Source organism: Etheostoma cragini, chromosome 4 (assembly GCF_013103735.1).
Source record: "Etheostoma cragini isolate CJK2018 chromosome 4, CSU_Ecrag_1.0, whole genome shotgun sequence".
NCBI classification, from domain to species: domain Eukaryota; kingdom Metazoa; phylum Chordata; class Actinopteri; order Perciformes; family Percidae; genus Etheostoma; species Etheostoma cragini.
In genome coordinates this window covers 17,877,244-17,890,358 of record NC_048410.1, presented here as the reverse complement: position 1 = coordinate 17,890,358, position 13,115 = coordinate 17,877,244, and the positions used below count along the sequence as shown (strand labels likewise).

Sequence of the window (13,115 nt, the reverse complement as noted above, 5' to 3'; positions counted from 1 at the left end):
GGCCACAGAGCAGCTCCACCTTGATGCTGTTTGTTGAAAAGGAGATTTTCCCAAAGGGGACACAGGAGTTCAATATCTGGAAACCATGTGGTCATAAGGACACTTCTGTCACAACCTAGAATACTATTTCCTCCTCATCTTATCCTCTCCTCTCCTCACAACACACATACACACACACACACACACACACACATGCACACATGCCAAACACACACTCTTTCTTCAAACCTTCCTTCCCCTTTTCATTTCATCCTTCATTTCTCCCTCTACCCTCCCTTTCCTCCCTCTTTTTTTTCATCATCTCTTCACCATTGTTCTTCACTGAAGTGGAGAACAGGGATGGTAGTAACACTCTATCCATTTTCCTCAGTAAGCCAAACATAATTTTGTTCAAGCATCAGGTGTTTTGCAGCAACACTGATAAACATCATGAATTCATTGCTAAGACTCTCCTGCCACATAAAATATACCTGGCAAATGAAAAAGATAAATGAATGCAGCCGTCTACAGCAGCTGTGTAACCGTTCACACTTCACATTATATATGCGCACCACAGTGACCCAGAGCCTCTACTTCAGGTCAGGTCTGTGGCTGTCTGATGGCAGACTCACAGCTGCCGCAGTTGTGCTGATGATGTCACAGCCTGTATGTAAATCAGGTGCCTGACCTTTTCTCATGCCAAAGTTCACTCAATATTAGACTCCAGATGGGGCATTTGTTCAACTAACAGGTGCATGACAAGTAGATGGAGGATGGAGATGTCAATCAAGGCCTGTCTGTCTATTTATATATATAAGTAGACAGGCAGACAGGCCTTGATTGACATCTCCATCCTCCATCTATTTTTTTTTACATACACATTTGTATATACACTCCCAAGAAGATAATATACTGACTTCATTGCGATCTTTCTTATAGCTTCACCATTAGCCCAAAGTTTTTATTTTGTCTGTCTTGTCTCTTTTTATCTGTTGCTTGCATACAGACCAAACGTTTTTTCACACATACATAGTTCACACATCCAGCTGGAAGAAATATGATGTTGGATGTTACCCTTCATGACACTATCAGGCTCACCATTGTGTAATTCCTATTATTCTATTCTAAATTATATTTTATTTGTGTATCTCCTGACACTTTATCATAAATATGTGCTTTCAATAAAATAACTAAGCTTTCTGACCTAATAAACCTTCCCCTACAGGCTCCATGCTGTTATCGGGTTGTACACATTATGGCGAATTAGCCATTTCACAATGGGTCAAAGCCTGGAGGAGCCCCAGATGAATCCCAGACTGAATCTCAGAATCAGCGTGTTAGCAGCATCACTAGGAGCCTCCCAGCCACACAGCTGAGCAGACCGTCCTCACCCAGAAAACAACTGTATAGGTTGATTGTGCAAGCAGCTCATAATGACCCATAATAATGTTTCTTGTTAGGCAAACAAAGAATCAAGGTGACAGCGCCAAATTCTGCACAAGGAGACAGGTTGGATGGATGGGTCCCACAAACCAACACAGGACTTTCACTCAGGGGACCGGGGTCTGTGTCCCTTTGAAAACCCAATGTCAACAGTCATTTTAAATCAACTGAATTTCAGTAGTCCACAACTAAGGACGTCTGTGATGTCACATTATGTCATAATTGTTTACACGATTTTTAAATGAATCATTTTAAGCCATTCCATGATGTTTTACTAAAACGCAAACTTAGTATTTATGTACGGTAACATTTAAAAACGGCCACTGGGCGGCAGTAAATAGATAGAGCGGTCACATACGTTGTTTCTTCATATAGGTTATTGACAATCAATTAGACTGTTGGTGTGCAAATGTCACATCAATTTGGACAAAAGATCTTCTGAAGGGGCTTTGTTTAGCTGTTTTGTCTTCCTCCACAGAGCTGTGAAGATGGGTCTGACAATGCGAGACTAACTGTTTTATCATCTGCTCAGTACAATGTTGACTGCAAACATGTTGAGTAAAAACTGAAATAAAGAGCTTTTTATATACAGTATCAAAAGAGATGGTAAGAGAAACCTTGGGCTGTAAATAAATATCAGTGTCTGAATCAGTGACAGAACAACTTTATTCCTCTATACTAGTTTAACGCTGCACTGCATTAACACATTAAATGTAAATTTCATATTTTTAGAGAGGATTCTTTTTTGTAGGCTACTGGATACTTTCAGAAGAAATGCATCAGATTCACACCTTACAAAATATACTTAAAACAATAAAAATAAAAGCTGAGCTATGACTTAAGTTCACATCAGACTAGTGGGATGCACCCAAGACAAACAAGTCATCCTTATGTATGCAACCTTTGCACTGGCGATGGTGAGACACACTTGGTGTGGGTGGACATAAGATAGCTGTTGAGCCATGCTGGGTAGTTGGCTCTTCAGGTGAGGAATCAAGTGAAATATTATGCAAAGACTGAAAGCGGGCCAACAAACTGACTTTATGCTTTAAAAGTAGCCTTTGTGAGTGATTTTGATGACACTAACAACAGTGTCAGACAACTGCCACTGCCTTCCACAATGCAGAGTTTTGTAGCATGTGTGTTGCTTGTGATTGGAGGACTTAATGATGTAACTATGGTCCCTTGTTGCTAGTCACCCCTAGCCCACTAACAATCCACACAACTTCCACTCTCACCGCTCTCTAATACAGGATGCCTTAGAATAGAAAGTTAGAAGAAGATTGAACACAAACGTTTAACAGAATTTATATTCAATTCTTTTCCCCTTTTACAGTAATGTCCACATCACCTGGGGTTCCTGACATGGAGGAAGTTCCATCCCACGGCTCACAGTATGCCTGTGACTGTAGTGAATCATACACTAATCCTACCACGTCACTTTATTTTTTATGGAGTGACGTTTTGTGGCTGCAGCTTGAGAGTCAGAGAGAGAGAGAGAGAGAGAGAGAGAGAGAGAGAGAGAGAGAGAGAGAGAGAGAAAGAGAGAGAGATGGAGAGAGAGAGAGATGGAGAGAGAGAGAGAGAGAGAGAGAGAGAGAGAGAGAGAGAGAGCGGGAGGGAGAGAGGCAGGGAGAGAGACAGGCTTTTTTGTTTGTTGCAATTCCAACCTTTTTCCTTCACTCCGTTCTGATTTTAACCCGGAATATAAACTGGAATTAAACGGACTTTAGTGGAAATTCATCATTTGTAAGTAAAAAATGTATACTTCAACTGCCCGATGCATTTTTTTTACCTGATTAACTTTTTTATTGCAACTGACAAAAGCCATTCAATTGTCCGACTATTTTGTTGAAAGCCTAAAAGCTTACAAGCAGCAGCTCAACAGGTGCTTTGCGCACGGACTTTTGTAGGCTATATATAAAAGACACATTATCACATAAATAAATGCTCTACGTTTAAGGAGGGCAACAGATTAATCTGTGTTCCTGCTCTTTAAATTGTGTAAAGAAATCATTAGTGATAATCATATTGAACAATTAGCGTTGATAAATACCCTGTCCTTTTCTGGTGCGATAAGAAGTGCTGCTCGAATTCCGAAAACATGCAACAGACATCCCTCTTTCTTGTTATTCTTTGTGAATTCGGTGAGTAATATGTTTCCTAAATATTTGTGTTACGGAGGCAGTTATTGTGTAAATACGAAGGATATGAACACAGCGATTTCTTTTTTTTTACAATCCCACATTTAAGCCTGGACTCACATTGGAATGCAAAGAAATTAATGGAAGCTAATAATAGGTAATCTAGGAGCCCGTTAATTGAGTGGCTTCAATAAGAATTTCTTATGTGAGGCTAAAAATATGAAGCACTAATCATAATCAGACCCAGCTTTATTGTTATGGTAAGTTTTAGGCATATGTTGTATTTATATATCTAAGAATAAGAAGCGCAGCGTTGAACAAATAAAGGTAAGGAATAGACATGACGACTAATATATGGCCTATACATGCATGTGGAAAAAATAGGTAGGCCTATGTGTATATAAATATCTTAAGCACCAATGCCCAATGACAAAAATATATTGAATAAAGTCTGTATAAAAGTCAAGTGTTTCTGTAGCTTAAGTGGTAAACTTCAATTGATATGAATGGATATACATGGACTAAGTAGTATGTGCATGCACATGTCCATACTGCATTCAGGATCTATATTGACACTGGCAATGCATGATGATTGGCACGTAATAAAACGGTGCAATGTAAACATACAAATATGGTTTATAATGAGAGCAAGTGGATGTTCTGGTGTTGCAGGGTTATTGACATAGCCAATGTAAGTGGTGATTTTAGCTGTAACTTTGCATGAGTGTTTTGGTATGCCCTTTACACTACTCAGCAGTTGCAAATTGTAAAGCACTGCAAAAAGGACTTTATAACCAATTTGAAGCTTCAACTGTTGGAATGCTCAGTCAGTGTCTGCACTTGACTTAATGAGGAGGCTGGAAGCCAATAGAGACTTAACATCCATCAGTATCCACGTGGCAATGCCAAAGTCTATTAACTGCTTCCAACAGTTTCAGTTATTTATTTAATTATTGCATTAGTGGAAGCAGAGACACAGTATGTAAACAAGGGGCCTGATGAGAGCAAAGAAATCTTCACTCTTCTAACATTGCACCAATTTAATTTGACAACCATGGTGACAGTTAGAAGTGACTCATTTTTTTAGAGGATGTAAAAAACATTCAGCCTCCCCCCCCCCCCACTAAACACTTATGAGCTCGGTATTTTATCTTTTTCTTCCTCCTCCTGAGTGTGTCATCTATGGGTAAGTCAGTACAGAGATACAGACAAAAAGATACAGTCATATCTTTGGATAGAATAGGAAAATGCATGTTTCTACAGGATTTCTGCTTAGTCAATAGGCAACACATGTTTCCCTCCACCCTCTCTATATCTTGAAGGATTATGATTCAGTAGAGTGAAGAAGGGCTTTTATCCAGCACCTTTCTGTACAGCACTTTGGTCATCTTAAGCTGTGTTTAAATGTGCTCTAGAAATCTCTTACTACTTACTTAAGTAGTATGTTTTCTTATTGATGACAAACCCCACACGTTCATATTCTTCTCTAAAAAGTTTTACATTTTTGTATTCATTTATTAAGCAGATTAGCCTTTGCTGTACATGAGTGTTACTTGTTGTGAGGAATGATTCAACATGAGTGGGATGTGATGGTCTTATTGGCAAATTAACACTCTCGTTAGTTGGATAATAAAAGAACATCTACGTAGGTATGAGTCTGAGAGTCCTAAAAAGGCCATATGAGGTATTTAAATTTATGGATTTATCGCAGAGAGACAAGTCTGCACAAGCAATGTACAAATGCACCCACCTGCTTCCATGGCAACAAGATTAATTCGGTGTACTCTTTTAAAATCAATATGTTTTAATTTGAGACCCATTGCTGTGCTTTGCAGATTGCATTTTGTTTTTGAAAATGGTGCAGTGTAAGACTTTATAAATCCTAAAACTAGATTCCTTAATGCAACACCCGCAGCATTTCATTGGCACCTTTCCTCCGGTCACACAGTGTGTCTTGTGCTGTTGATGTGATTTTCCACCCTCCCCTTTGAGGGAGTGTTAGAGAAAGCCATCTGGAAAAAAGATGGAAAAGCAAAAGTGAAAGAGCAAGAGAGATTTTAGCCTTAACTAATACTGTACATCTGAACCAAAAATGTAAAAAGAATAAAGGAAGTGTCAAGCTGTATTTAAGTGTCTTTATATAAGCACTTGTGTCTGACTGCATCTGGTCTGCATAGTGTTGAGCCAGTTTTTCAGAATAAGACTTGCTCACATGTGTCTTTCTTATACTCAAACTCAGATTTAAGGTGAGGACAGAGAAACTTTCCTGCTTCAGGAGATTAATCAAGGCTCAGACTCTGCACATTCATCGTTGTGCACAGTGGTCAGACTTTAAAGTGAAGTAACAAAAAGTGAAACACATTTCTGAGTGAAGGGGGGCTTTAATTTAAACTATGTGACACATTTTAATGGTTTTCTCTGTGTTTTACAGGTATTAACAGTTTGGATTAATATAACAAATGGACTACAGATCAAGACAACAATGGTTAACACCTTAAATTTACGTTACCTTTTTAACATAAAGGTGCACTGGCCATTATGCTGTAAGTGTTGGATCCAAACTGAGTGTATACACCTTCATCACCTGATTAAAACCTGGTCCATACATGTTATGGCCTGTGGTTTAAAACACACTATCCCCCAATTTTCCATGACATGACTGGACCTAGAAGTGACCATCTCACCTACTATGATGGAAACTGGCCTGTCACCGTCCACAGACCCTCTCCACCTCAACACCAACAGCTATGTCAATAACAGCAACAACAGCTGGACTGGCCTCCTCGATGCCGACTCACCGAGGAGCAATCAAACCCTCCATGGCCTCTTCCACAACACCCTGCTGGGGGTCTGTCTGGGAATTCTTTCCCTCCTTACGATCATGATGAACTTGCTCGTTCTCTACGCCGTGAAGAGAGAGAAGAGCCTCCACACTGTCGGTAACCTCTACATTGTCAGCCTGTCGGTGGCGGATCTGATCGTGGGGACCACAGTTATGCCTCTAAACCTGGTGTATTTGTTGGAGGATGAATGGAAGCTGGGACGGGCTGTCTGCCAATTCTGGCTTATTACAGACTACGTGGCGAGCACAGCCTCAATTTTCAGCTTGTTTATACTGTGTTTGGATCGGTACCGCTCTGTCAGACAGCCACTTAAATACCTAAAATATCGAACGCGAGGAAAAGCCAGTGTGATGATTTCTGGAGCCTGGCTGCTGTCGATGATGTGGATTATTCCAATTTTAGGATGGAGATCTTTCACTCATGTAGACCGTAAACCTGAGGAGGAGAACAAATGTGACACAGATTTCCGCTTTGTCACATGGTTTAAGGTAATTACTGCCGTCTTCAACTTCTATGTACCCTCAATATTGATGCTGTGGTTTTACACGCACATCTACTTGGCAGTAAGGCAACATCTCAGGGACAGAGAGAAAATCATTCATCCGACCGACTCCTTTGGGGAAAATGAGAATGGACAAAATGGGGAAAATGCCCAATCCTCTGTGAAATATGACTCCAAATCACCCAAGAGTGAGGGTGATGTTACAATGAAACTCTCTAAAAAACAGCGCTTGTTGGACCAGAACACTCTAGATCAGCCATATTCCCTTGAGGATCCCAATAAAACAAAAACTGCTTCATCCAGATCTCACAGAAAAATTGGTGTAAACTGCCAGAAAACGTCATTGATTGCCATGACAACAAAACGACTCCGAATGGCACAAAAGGTCAAAAGGTGCTCGTTGTCTCCTGAGGAGAAGCCGTCAGATACTGTGATTCCCCTCAGTGAAGCTTCGGTGCCCCAGGACATGATTTGCTCAGAGGGTAGTAATGAGAACAAACTTCAAGCTTCTTTAAATGAATGTCACGTCACAATGCCAAATTCAGTGAGCGGTGTCTGTGATATCAGTCAGGTGACAGACGTGCAGAGATACACCTCTTTGATCTACAACCTCGACCACAGTCATGCTCTGCCCTGGAATGAAGAAGGGATCCAAGATGCAAAATTGGACCCAGCTAACGCAGTGACTCTAAGAAAGACATGGCAAAGGTTTATTGAGCATTCACGTCAGCGTATCCAAAGCCTGAGGATCCATAAAGAGCACAAGGCTGCCAAGCAGTTGGGCTTTATAATCGCTGCTTTCTTGTTGTGTTGGATACCATACTTTATAGCTTTCATGGTCATGGCGTTCTGCAAAGAGTGTGTGCACCATGACCTGCACATGTTCACCATATGGCTAGGTTACATCAACTCCACTCTCAACCCTTTTATATACCCGCTCTGCAACGGGAACTTTAAACGAGTCTTCAAAAGTATTCTCAACATTCGTTTCTGACAGACAGTGACAGGCAGAGCAAAGAGCTGCTGATGTACAGATAGAGGGATATCTGTTGCATCAGTTAATTGTCTTAACCCTCATGTTGTCCTCAGGTCCCATTGACCCGTTTTCCTATATCAGTGTTCTTTTTAACTATACCTCAAATAACATGATTGATTCCACACAACGCTCTTTGCCAAGTACAAATCTCTACTTTCATTAATTTTGGGGTCTCTTATTCAATTTTGTAGCATTTAAAAAAAAGATTTGAAGTGTTTTTTTATTAGTTTTGAGTAGAAGTTGACATATTCCCATCTGTGATTATCCATCAACATCCATTCCTTTCATTTTAGTCAAAATAATTCCTAATTTCTGCTTTTCTGTTTCAAATATTAGGTATAATTTCCTAAAAATTTGTTTTATTGACCATAAATTCCAAAAATAACTATAAAACTAAAGTTAATAAGTTAGTGTTATGTAGTGTTGAAAAGGTTCAAAAAAATTTAAGAAAAAGTTAAAAACCGATTTTCAATAATGACAGGAAGACAACACAAGGGTTAAACATTCTTGGGTGAGCTTTTTAAGTGCAGATAAAACTGTAAATGTACTTTGAGCACCAGTTATTTTGTTCTAAATCTTATTTTTATATCGCACTGCCCTCCGATTCTGACTCATGGCAACAGTTGAGGAGATGTCTGACTTTAATGTTATTTATTTTGTCTTTTTGCTAATGACAATAAAGTGTGTCTGACACCAGAGACCTTTAAACTGAAAGGAATTTGATCTGTCACCCTACGTAAACAGGAACATGAATGTATTGTAATGGCTCTGATCCAGAGCCAAGAACAAATATGTCCAAAATGTGTTTCAAAGAAAATCCTTTTCATTTATTTTTTTTGAACTATCAATGTAAAAAAACGGGGATGTAACATTATACTGTACAAAATATTAAACATTTTACAAACGTGCATTTATTGTTCATAAGTTGCTCTTTCTACTGTCAGTCCAGGATAAACCCAAATCTTGCCAAGTTCCTGATGAGTAGTTACCCAAGGGAGGGCTGATTTAGGATCAGTTCAGTTGTTACTTCATTTCATCTTTATTTCTAGAGTTTTTAAAAATACAAGCTTTGAGTGACTTCATCATGTTTTTAAATCACCATCTTAATAATATGTAGAAATGTTTTGGTCTTGTTTTGGAAATATTGTATATACTCTCTTGTTCAACATTGGTTGTATGTGTAAATTACACATTTTCACACTGTTAAGCAAAACAGTCATGTGTCTGAACAGCAAACACTCAACTGCTTCTGTCAAACTACGAAGGAATTTAGTTTTTCTTTTAACAACATTGCCCTTTAAAAACTGAGCTCTTACACTCAGAACCTCTTTTTGTGTCATTAGCCAAATGGCACCATATATTATCCCACAATGCTGTGGAAAAGCAATCGTAAACTTGAGGCCCATTAGTATCGACTACATCTTGGGAAAAAACATACTAAGTGCATCCATCAGGCTTTAGAGACACAATACAGCACAATTAAGTCTGCCATTAGAAAAGGTTGTGCCTGTAATCCAAAGTGAAATGACATTGCAATTAACATTTTACCACTCCCATAACATCAAATAAAACAATGTTTTCAGGTTTGTAAAACAGTTTCTCATGTCAGAGGTCATTATTGTATATTCATTTGTGAATTATACTGTCTGAAACAAGGGTGTCAAACATTAACCTGCCATGACTCCAACAACACTTAGTGTTTCCTAATACAGTGAACACAGACTGGTTCTGAGTCACTACTTACAATGAGGGAAACAAGTATTTGATCCCCTACGGATTTTGTACATTTGCCCACTGACAAAGAAATGATCAGTCTATCATTTTAATGGTAGATTTATTTGAACAGTGGGAGAGAAAATAACATCCAAAAAATCCAGAAAAACACATGTCAAAAATTTTATAAATTGATTAGCATTTTAATGAGGGAAATATTTATTTGACCCCTCTGCAAAACATGACTTAGTACTTAGTAGCAAAACCCTTGTGGGCAATCACAGAGGTCAGACGTTTCTTGTAGTTGGCCACCAGGTTTGAACACATCTCAGGAAGGATTTTGTCCCCCTTCTCTTTGCAGATCTTCAAGTCATTAAGGTTTCGAAGCTGACGTTTGGCAACTCGTACCTTCAGCTCCCTCCATAGATTTTCTATGGGATTACGGTCTGGAGACCAGCTAGTCCACTCCAGGACCTTAATGCCACTATTTTGTTGCCTTGGCTGTGTGTTTTGGGTAATTTTCAAGCTGGAATACCCATCCACGACCCATTTTCAATGCCCTGGCTTAGGGAAGGAAGTTTTCACCAAGGGGTGACTGTAAATGGCCCTGTCCATCATCCCTTTGATAAAAGTTGAAGTTTCCCTGTCCTCTTAGCAGAAAAACACCCCCAAAGCATAATGTTTCCACCTCCATGTTTGACATTGGGGATGGTGTTCTTGGGGTTGTAGGCAGCATTCCTCCTTCTTCAAACACAGCGAGTTCAGTTGAGTTTTTTTTTGTTGCCAAAGAGCGGTCGCATCTGACCACTGAACACTTCCACCAGGTTGTTCTCTGAATCATTAAGATGTTCCTTGACAAACTTCAGACTGTATATGTGCCTTTTTTGAGCAGTGGGACCTTGCGTGCCATGCGAGATTTCCGTCCTTCACAGGGTAGTGTGTTACTAATTGTTTTCTAGGTGACTATGGTCCCAGCTGCCTTGAGATCATTAACAAGATCCTCCCGTGTAGTTCTGGGCTGATTCCTCACTGTTCTCATTATCATTGTAACTCCACGAGGTGAGATATTGCATGGAGCCCAGGCCGAGGGAGATTGACAGCTCTTTTGTTTCTTCCATTTGCAAATAATTGCACCATCTGTTGTCACCTTCTTACCAATCTGCTTGGGAACGGTCTTGTAGCCCATTCCAGATATGTGTAGGTCTACAATCTTGTCCCTGACATCCTCGGAGAGCTCTTTGGTCTGGGCCGTAGTGGAGAGTTTGGAATATGATTGATTGATTGCTTCTGTGGACAGGTGTCTTTTATACAGGTAACAAACTGAGATTAGGAGCACTCCCTTTAAGAGGGTGCTCCTAATCTCAGCTCGTTACCTGTATAAAAGACACCTGGGAGACAGAAATCTTTCTGATTGAGAGGGGGTCGAATACTTATTTCCCTCCTTAAAATGAAAATCCATTTTCTCGTTGTTATTCTGTCACTCACTGTTGAAATAAATCTACCATTAAAATTACAGACTGATAATTTCTTTGTCAGTGGGAAAACGTACACAATCAGCAGGGGATCAAATACTTTTTTCCCTCACTGTAGCCAAATAAAACAAATCAAAGGGGGGTGGAATTAGGCTGGAGAAAGTGTGATTACACTTTGTCATTTCTACAGTACATCTCTGTCAACAAGATGGAGGATGGTATTCAGGAAAAACTGTTTCAGATGATCTTTTTTAATTTTTTTCAAACAAAAGCTATCAAGTTTTGCTAGTAAATAATATTAACATTGCTTATCTTCTACAAAGTTTCTGTCCCACAATGCTCTCTTATGTGTCCATTTAATGTTTTTGTTAATGAAAATCATATGCACATTACAGCAAGAAACGGTTTATCAATTTAGACACTTCTTACCGTAAATTCTAACTGCTGTCTGGCCTCATTTCAATCCTTGAGAGTTTTATTAGTGGTAACAGAGAGCATTGGTCTTTGTCTAGCACTCAAATGATAACTTTTGTTTTTAATAATGCTAATAGTTATGACTATACTGTATGTGTCATTTGAGGAATAGTAGTCACTTACCCTTCCATTCAAACTTAGGCATATATATTTTATTAGGCAATGAGGCATAGATACTTAGTTTGGAAAGGAAGCTAAGCACTCTGTTAGTTGTACAAATACAGCTTGCATGTGCAAATTTGCCAAAATCAACATTAAGGGTAATAAAAAAAACGTGGGAAGGGCAATGGAAATCTGAAAGTAATCCGTATCTAAAAGTATTTAGCTTGTCCCCGTCTGGACCAATAAAGAGTGTGGAATGGGTGAGAGTTCTTCTCCTGGGCACTGCTGACATGCCCCAGAGCAAGGCACTGAACCTCCAACTACTTGCTGCGCTTCCATGGGGTTAATCCCTCTTACTCTGACATCGCACCAGTTAATGCATGTATGTGTGTGTATGTTGGGCCTGCGTGTGTGTGCGTGATCAATATAATAAAAGAGTGAAACTGTCTCTGCCAACCATTCAAGTTGCAGTTTACATCCATGGCTGTCCTGACTATAGACAGTAAATATTAATGGACAACACCTCCAGTTTGGCGAAGTGCTGCAAATGTCGAAGTGCCTTAAACCTGCATTTTATCTAAATTCCAGCAGAGGGCACTCATAATGAGTTTATCGTCTCAATCTGAGTTTTAAGTCCTCTGCAACAAAATATGATGTTAATTTTTTGAACAATGGTCTCTATTTGAACAAAGAAAAGAAGGTGATAAAGAAGGGGGTGTTTTAGGGCGTGGCTATGATGGGATTACCAGTGAAAGTGTGTAACGTAACAGAGTGTAAAGACTCCTCTCTCGTGTAAAATTATTACACCCGCAACCAGGATGACTGCGCCCTTAATGGCAAACTCAATGACTCGCAGATCTCTACAAACCAATGGGTGATGTCATGTAATGTGCTGTCCATTAATATACAGTGTATGGTCCTAACACAAATATGTAGTGAAAACTTTGAAGCATTTTGAGTTCACAAGAATGGGGGGGAAATCCGTCAGAATACAGAATTTTATTCTATTGTTGCAACCGCTTTGAAACAGCATGAAGACATTCATCCTGGTGAAGAAAATCTATACAAAGTACAACTGAACAGTTACATTTCAAAATAATGAAAAAGTAATATGTTAGATTTCATAACCTCAATATTTCTAACTGGCCCCTAGTCTCCTGGAGTTTATGTGTGTACCCTTAATCCTATGGTTTTAACTTGTTTATAGTAACTATAACTGGATACAAGTGCAGTCAAAAATGTTTAGATCTGAAAAAAAAATTGATGGAAAACAATCATTGTGAAATAATACTGACTGTGCTAAATTGGGGAGTTAAAGAACACAACAAGACATCAGACAAAGAGGCCATTTAAGTGCTATTCCCTGAACCGTGCGTTTTGTTTCAGCAGTGTAGTTTTGAGACGCGC

At 39.3% G+C, this 13,115-nt stretch overlaps 1 protein-coding gene across 1 annotated transcript; it reads left to right on the top strand.

Moving 5' to 3' along the window:
* The first annotated feature begins 3,037 nt into the window (after positions 1–3,037).
* Positions 3,038–7,930, top strand: hrh1 (histamine receptor H1). Its single transcript, XM_034868926.1, has 2 exons — positions 3,038–3,171; positions 5,998–7,930. The coding sequence occupies exon 2, from the start codon at positions 6,256–6,258 to the stop codon at positions 7,903–7,905; it is 1,650 nt and encodes a 549-aa protein (XP_034724817.1). The 5' UTR covers positions 3,038–3,171; positions 5,998–6,255; the 3' UTR covers positions 7,906–7,930.
* Positions 7,931–13,115: the final 5,185 nt, after the last annotated feature.